The 8,514-nt window shown below is 35.0% G+C and overlaps 1 protein-coding gene across 1 annotated transcript; it reads left to right on the top strand.

Moving 5' to 3' along the window:
* Nucleotides 1–6,125: 6,125 nt before the first annotated feature.
* LOC141583016 (heat shock transcription factor, Y-linked-like) lies at nt 6,126–7,533 on the top strand. The gene is given in 3 exon segments (XM_074392444.1): nt 6,126–6,518; nt 6,520–6,639; nt 7,120–7,533. Coding segments are annotated over 3 exon segments (927 nt in total).
* Nucleotides 7,534–8,514: the final 981 nt, after the last annotated feature.

Genomic DNA, 8,514 nt, shown 5'->3' with positions numbered 1-8,514 from the left:
AGTAGCAGGGATTACAGAATCTTGCCACCCTGCCCAGCTAATATTTGCATTTTTGATAAAGATCAAGTTTCACCATGTGTGCCAGGCTGGTCTCAAACTCCTGACATCAGGTGATCTGCTCACTTTGGCCTTCCAAAGCCCTGGAATTACAAATTTGAGCCACCATAACCTCTAAAGTTGAATTCTCTTGAAAGTAAAATTGGTATTCTCTGTCTGTACTTTGCTTTTTGAAAATTAGGAAAAAGAATACTTACATAAATAAATTTTAGATTTATTAGCTTCCTTGCTAAAAATTAATCTTTAGACAGATTGAAACAAAAAAAAATCACTCAAAGAAAACTTTAAGATATGGATTTGTTATGAAGTAACTTACTTTCTATTACTTTTCCAAACCCATACATCTTGCTCCCCCTAATTCCCTCCAAGGCAGTATGGTTCACTGTTTTAGACTCAAAGAATGCTTTATCCTGCCTTTGTCTCATGCCAGTCAGTTGGCATATCTTTGTGCTTCAAAGGGGAAATCCCCAGCATAGTTGGACCAGGATTACCAAAGTGTTCAACAACTCCTTCATGATTTTTAGTGAGGTCCTACCATCAGACCTTAATGCTTACACCCCACCAAATAAAGACTGAGCCTTTCTCCAGTATGCAAATTACTTTCTCCCAGCAGCACCCACTATAGAAGATTGCCATTAAAAAACTGTCTCCACTTTCTGTGGAAGATAGAGTAAAAGCTATGTAGAGAAAAGGCCAGATTTGCTGCACAGTATTCACATATGTGGAGTTTTTCAAAAGCCTCTGATGGAACATGTTAAGTAGTGTATACAAGGATCTAACCACAACTTCACAGCAACAAGTCAGAGAGTTCTTAGGGACAGCAGTGTTCTGACATAGAATTCCAAATTTCCTGCTAATGGCAAAACTATTATATGAAGCCACAAAGGGGTCAAGGAGAAAAGATCCCTTCATCTGGGGCCCTTAACAACAGAAAACATTTAATGTGATAAACAAGTTTCTAGTTGAGGCACCTGCTTTAGGACTGCCAGACATAACTAACTTTTTTCTTCTGTATGTTCATGAGTGGAGGAAAATGGCCATTAGATTTTTAACCCAATGTTGGGATAATGGCATTACTCAATATCCTACCTATCCAAGTAACTGAACTCAGTGGCTCCAAAAAAGGCCACCCTGATTCAAGGCTCTTGCCACTACAGCCATGCCCATGCTGGAAGCTAATAAATGTTATCTGGGTAGGAGGTCGCTGTAAGGGTATCACGCTATGATTTAACACTAATGGATTAAGTAGGTCACCACTAGCTGTCAAATTCTAGAATAACTCGATACCAGGGACTTTTGTGTAAAAAAATTGTACATCAACTTAGAAATTGTAAACAGTCTCAAATCTACTACACTGCTCCCTTTGGAGCAAGAGTCTCACTTATATAACTGTTTAGAAACAGTCTGTAAAGTATTCTCAGGCCGACGGGACCTTACAGATTAGCCCCTCCAAAATCCAGATGTTAAGTACTTTACTGCTGGTAGCAGCTTTGTAACAGAAAGAGTCAAATGGGCAGGATATGCAGTTGTAACTCTAGATTCAGTGCTAGTGGCTCAAAGCTTACCAATGCAGCCATTGCTGTTAGTAAACGGTAAAGGGGCCATGATACATACTAACTCAAAATATGCCTTTGCTATGCTACATGTACACAGGAGCATACACAAGAAGAAAGGACTCATAACTGCTCAAGGAACAAGAGTAAAGTACACAGAAGAAATTCTACAACTTTTTGATGTGGTATAAAAGCCTAAGAAAATAGTTGTTAAACATTGGCAAGGCCATCAAAAAGGTGGAACCCTGCCTGGAAATCAGATGCAGCGGCTAAGTGTGCAGTGATAAATACCCCACTTTCCAGCACAATAGTTAGAAAAGCAGCTTGTGTTATGTCTCTCCTCCCAGAGCACTTGCTTAAATAGAAGTCAAGTGAGTTTCCAAATAAGAGGACTTGGTTTACTCAGGATAATGAAGTGCATTAAAAAAAAAAAAAAAAAAAAAAAAAAAAAAATGGCAGAAGTTCTTACATGGAAAATTAGCAATTTCTGAAGTTATAGCCTCCAGGTCTGTAAAACCTTTCTCCAACAACCCATATAGAAAGAACAGCACTACTATTACACTGGGGTGCCAATTCTATATGCCATGGCTCATTGTCATCTCTTGATCCATTTGTAAATAATGCTTAACCTGTCCTATACCCTCAACGAAGCAAATCCTACATTGGGCTAATAATACAATAAGCTGGTGTAATTATAATAAATGTATAAATAGAAAAGTGAAAAAATACAGACTGTCCTCTAGAAAGAATAATTAATTATTATGGCTGAGCTATTTGGGTGCAAATTGGGTCATGGGGATATAGTCCTTTAATCGATACAATAAATGGCATCATCAGGCTGCAGAAGTTTCTAAAAGTCACAACCACTGAAGCTTCCAGAGTTTCTGATTTGCTAGTGGTACAAGCCACACAGATGAGAAATGCCATTTTCCAAAAGAGACTAACATTGGATTATCTTTTAGCTCCAAAAAGGGGGGGTATGTGGACATTTTAGCTTATCAAATGGCCATCTGGACATTAATAATAATGGACAAACAGTCATGGAAATTACCACCAGGATTCAAAAACTAGCTCATGTCCCAGTACAAACTTGGAAAGAGTAATCAGTATACTCACTCTTTGAAGGATGGTTTGTATATTTGGGAGGTGAAGGGTAAAACACTCAGGGGGCAGTAGTAATTATATTGAAAGGTTGTTTAATACTATCTTGTCACTTGCCTCTCTTAATTGGTGATATTCAATCAACTACAGAAGCAATAACCACCAATCAATTGATGACATTAACTAAGTATCAACCTGTGCCCCAAGAGGATGTAGCACTGCCTCAAAATAACAGGACTAATAACAGGACTAAAACAACAGGGCTAACTATGGGCTTATGCAGCTTAATTATCTAATGGAACTTAATCATTGTCAAATGAGATAAAATAAACTTAAACTAAGCAAATAATATGCTAGTAGCCCAGAAAATTACATTAATACCATATTTGTTAAGCAGGACGCTTATCAGAAATAATAATTAATAATAATAAGATGATGATAATAATAATAATAATAATAATAATAATAATAATGGTATCTTACAGGTGAATAACAGCCATTCTTAGAACCTGAGCACTCTGCATATCAGCCTGTGAGAACCTTCCAAATTCTAAGCTGTCACCCTGGCTGGTCCCAGGTACGTGACTGGTTAGACAAAAGCAAGTGAGACTCCACAGAGGAGGGACAACTCTTAAGACAGACACAGTCGCAAAGAGTTCATCCTTGTGTCAGGATAGAAATTCTCAACCTAGTGCTAAAGGAATCAACTCGGTGCTATAGGCTTACCATAAGCTCACACACCACCCTGCTGTCCATAAAAAACACAAAGCCATTCGCAGGTGGTCTCTTAAAATGTTCTGCAACATAGCTAAGCCATCCACCCTGAGATCCAGCTTCAAAAACCAAACAGGCATAAAAGAGATCTACTAAATAAGCTTGTAAGCTCATAGAAGCACCAAGTAACCTTTACCAAATATTAACTTCTAAGTGGTAGTAAATGTTTAAAGCAATGGTGTTGTTTCCTATTAATGGTTTAATAAAATCCACATATTAAATGTGAAATTTAATAGTAACAACAGTAGTCTGTATTTGCTGCATAATAAAATATAGTTTACTGTGTTGTGTTAGATATAAAACCTCACCCCAGTCTCTGTTTGAAATTAACTAACTCCCTGAAAAACCTACCTTATCTCTCCTCCCCACATTCTCAGCAAAGTTCCCAGGAATGTCTTCTTCTCTTGATGACCAGACGCAAGGTCACAGGGCAAGATAACATCCAGAAAATGCACCCTGTGTTTCTCAAAATGCTTGTTTTAAAAATGTGGATTACAGACATGAGCCACTAGGCTGGCCGATTCTCTATGGTCTTTCCTCAGATACCCTCAGCTTTCTCCTTGGAAAAATAGAATCAAAACCAAAATCTACTCCCAACACGTGGATCCTCTTCAAAAAGATGAGAGAAAATGAAAACAAATTTGTTGTGAAATTATATATACACATTTAACAGGAACATAATGTGTGTCAAAGGCTACCAGAAAAGAGGTCAGACATCTTACAATTTTACACAAGATAGTGGATTAAGCCCATTTTACATTCATGTTTTTTACATAAAATTGCTTATTTTCTTGCCTCTTTATGACTAAATGTAGGCTTGAAGTTTGGAGACAGGTAACAGCTTTGTCTCCCACTGAAAACATCAAGGCATTGTTCCTCTCTACACTGTCACTTGTCTTATCTTCCCAAAATTCTCAGCCACCATTTGATGCAGATTGTCCTACATTTAATGTGGTTTCTTTTTCTGATTCTACCATTAACTCCTTTTTTTTTTTTTTTTTTTTTTTTTTTTTTTTTCCCACACCATTGTTCCACCTTTTGGTGCTGTCAGTAATCATTCCTTCCCTCCCATCACAGAAGAAGCCTGTACTTCAGGCAGTGCAACATAAACATTTCCCAGAAAAGCAAAACATTAAAAAATATTTTAATTGTCCATTTTTCAAAACAAAAAGATTGTAAAAATTGATGAACCACCTCTGTTTTATCTTGAGAAGGACTTTACTGATGTGGACATTTTTATTACATTGTGTTATATATAAAAATTTCTGAAATAAAACTATACAAAATTACCCACAAAACCTAAACTACATTAAACCAAGACAAACTTCTGACAATAACATCTCTTTCAATTATGAGAGAACTGCCTCTTACGTTGTGAGAAACATAAAAATTATTGTTTCTTTCTTCCACACATATTCAAAACTTGCCAATGCAAATGATTAAAATTTTAATATATCACTTTTAAAGCATGATCATACAGAAATTATTTATACCATGAATGTATAAAAATTCAATAAATATTTTAATTATGTTAAGATTACATTACAAATTCAAATCCTGTTTTCTTAGACAGTTATGTTACATCACACAGATGATTTCTTAAAAAATAATTTTTAATTGACATTAGGTCATTTGAGCAAAATAAAAAATAATTAAAAATTCTGCTTGGATACATATAAAAATTTACTTAACTTAAAAAACTTGGCTTTTGCTTTTTTTTTTTTTTTTTTTTAATCTTCCATTCTTTGACATCTCCTTCCAAGATCGCCTGCTTTAAAATATTGTATATCATTAACATTTGTCAGATATTTATGAACATAGCAAACAAAATCAATATTAATCTTAAAAATATACATAAAATGTTTTGAATGGATATGTATATAACTTAATTTTTATTCTGAAATCTAATCAGATATTTTAGTTACATTTGTTTTCATCTTAACATTTGAAGGTAAGTTTTAAATAATATAAAGTTATTAGAGTGTACGATTCAACGGAATTTAATGTATTTATGATGTTGTACAATAATCTTTTCTCTTTTGTTCCTAAATATTTGTATCCATCAACAGAAATCCCTGTATCTCCTAAAGAACTAATTCTATTTCCTAGCCCCTGACAACTAGAAAAATACTGATAATATCTATGGGCATTGCTTTTCGCCATGTAGTGCATCAGTTTTCAATTCAATATGCCAAACTGACAGAGCTTTAATAATCTTTATTTATCTCTACTGCCCAATTACTAGACCCTGTGTCCCCTGGAACCAATTTAGTGAGAGTGTATGTGTCAGTGAGAAAATTCCATGTATTTCAGGTACTGAGAATATTATTTATTTAATTACATGTTTAAAAGATGTTGCTGGGATGAGATTCTTGCAGATTATGCTGTGTAAGTAATCAGTCTATGTTTTAGTTTTGCTGTATTCATATTCTCGGGCTGAGAAGAAAATCTTCTTGGTAAAATTTCATGTGTGTTGCTAGGAGACCAAAGACCTCTTGTGATGTCATAGCTACTCAAATTGAGAACCATTGTAGTGGTCTAGATTACTTTACCTGCTTAGGCCTACTGCAGCAGGTTTCCAAACTGCAGTTTTGAAAACCATGCAGGCTGGAGGATTAGGTGAGAAAATATTTATTTGAGATGGCAGATATTTCTTCAGAAACTCAAGATGTTTCTCCTAAAGTTAAATCGATTGGTTCAGAAGCTTCCACTAGGTTTCTGTTGGGTGAAGACATATTCTCTGAAGACTCTGACTTAAGGTCAATAATTGAAGAAAATGCTTTTCAGGTTTTGTCACAAGGATCCTTGATAAAAAGTCCAGGTTACACAGTTTGTGTCTCTGAGCTAGATAAGGGTAATGATTTTATTTCTCAGGCTTTTCCCAGAAAACTTTGGAACATAGTTGAAACTGACCAGTTCAAGTCCACTTCAAGGGATGAGGATGGAACTTGCATAGTGATTCATGAAGAAATTTTCAAGAAAGAAATTCTGGAAAGAAAAGATCCTTACAGAATATTTAAAGCTGAGAGTATAAAAAAGCTCAGTTCGACAGTTCAACCTTTATGGATTCAGTAAAATTCAACAGAATTTTCAAAGAACTGCTTTTCTAGCAGAATTTCTGGAAGAAGAAAAAGAAGTCCCCATTGTAAGCAAGGTGTTTAAAATATTTCAGTGGCCACTTTATGTAGAGTATGTAGGTAATTTTATTTTGTACATCAGTAAATATGTTGATACATGCAGTAAGTCTAGATTTTGTAAATACATAAATATCGAAGTAAAAATTGTTTAAATTTTTACAATCACTGAGGGCAGCTTCAGCATTAAACTTTCCAGGTTTCAAGAAATTTTGTAAGAACTCTGAATCTTACCAATAAACTCCAAATAAATTTTCCAAAGCCAATAATGAAATGATACTATTATTCTGTAACACATTTTTACTTGAGGGCTTAACAATTTGAGTGCACTTTCTCCCCAAAAGGCACATTCCTGGAAAGAATAAACAATGTTCATGCATCATTTGATGACATTAACTTTGTGTGATAAGACAGAAATCTGAGTTTTTGTGTTATATGTGCTATTGCCACTTTTCTCTTGGTTTAAAATGACACTGAATTACTTTCTCTTTTGCTTTTAGTTAAAAGTCTATTGTAACCCAAATTTCAAACGTGGCTATCCTCAACTTTTAGCAAAAATGAAAAGAAGAATTGGGATTAGAAATGCTTCTCTTGTGTCTACTTTATTCACTGAAGGTTTCAACAAGAAGCACTTTAGAGCAAGGGCTGACACAGATAATCATAATTCTAGATTAGTTGCTGAAACTAGTGGAGAAGGATCATTTTCAACCTCTACAAATTTAAATATGCCTCTGATAAGAAAACCTTCTGTCAGCCAAAGAATTGCCAGTTTGCCTGACACAACCAGAAGTGGATTTCCTTCTATTCCATCTTCAACATCATTTGGACCAACAGAACGCATTGCAACAAATCAAAATGCTATTTTAAATCAGTTGACCAGTATTCATATGCAATCTCATAGCACCTACATATAAGAAAATGACCACACTTTTAATTGCATTACAACCATGACTTCTCAATACCAAATCATATCTTCCTCACAAAATAGTCTTTTGGGGTTGATAGTGAAACCATCAACTTTTCCAGGTAGATATCCTGAGGTGTCAGTAAATGTGGCTCCTTATCCTAACCTGCTACTAGCAGGCAACCTGTGGTTGCTAGGGCCCATGATAGCTGATATATCTGCTGACTCTCCTTTCAAGCCAACTCTTTTCAACTATCTTCACTGGGAAAATACAACCCCAATTACAACTGATATTAGAGTGACACTAAAAGAGTACCATATAATGCACAATCATAGAGACTAAGATTTTCCTTGGAAAAAATGCAAAAATTCTGCAATCATCTTGTTGAACAATAAAATTACATGTTTACCCTTACGGTTGCTTTTTATTTATTTCTAAACATATGGTTAAGATTGAAATCATGTTGCATTTTATTTCATTTAAAATATATATTTAACGGATATACATATTTGTATGGCTAATGTATATAAGATATATACATATACAGTATAGTATATTTTATACGTGGTGTGTGTGTGTGTGTGTGTGTGTGTGTGTGTGTGTGTGTGTGTGTGTGTGCTTTTGATTATTTGGCAATAACTTTGCCATATCCCTTGGTAAGGTCATTCAGTTATCTACAGAGAAAGAAATAATAGTCTTTTAGGCAATTTTCTGCTGCAATAGCCCAATGTTACTGACGGAGTTATTTGGAAAAATACTTATTCTGCTCATGTTTTTGAAGGCTGGAAATTCCAAAGGGCTGCATCTGGTGAGGCTTTCTTTCTATGACAGGAAATCAACATAAAGTGAAGGACATGTGATGAAGAGAAAATCAAGACCGAATTCATCCTTTGATCCAAAGTCCATTCACAAAATAACTAACATGCTCTCCAGATAAAGTCAACAATGCCGTTGTCAAGGTGTATCCTCATGACTAATTACCTCTCAAAT

Source organism: Saimiri boliviensis, chromosome Y (genome assembly GCF_048565385.1).
Source record: "Saimiri boliviensis isolate mSaiBol1 chromosome Y, mSaiBol1.pri, whole genome shotgun sequence".
Classification (NCBI taxonomy): domain Eukaryota; kingdom Metazoa; phylum Chordata; class Mammalia; order Primates; family Cebidae; genus Saimiri; species Saimiri boliviensis.
The sequence above is the reverse complement of the archived record's forward strand: the minus strand, read 5'-3'. Positions and strand labels throughout refer to the sequence as shown.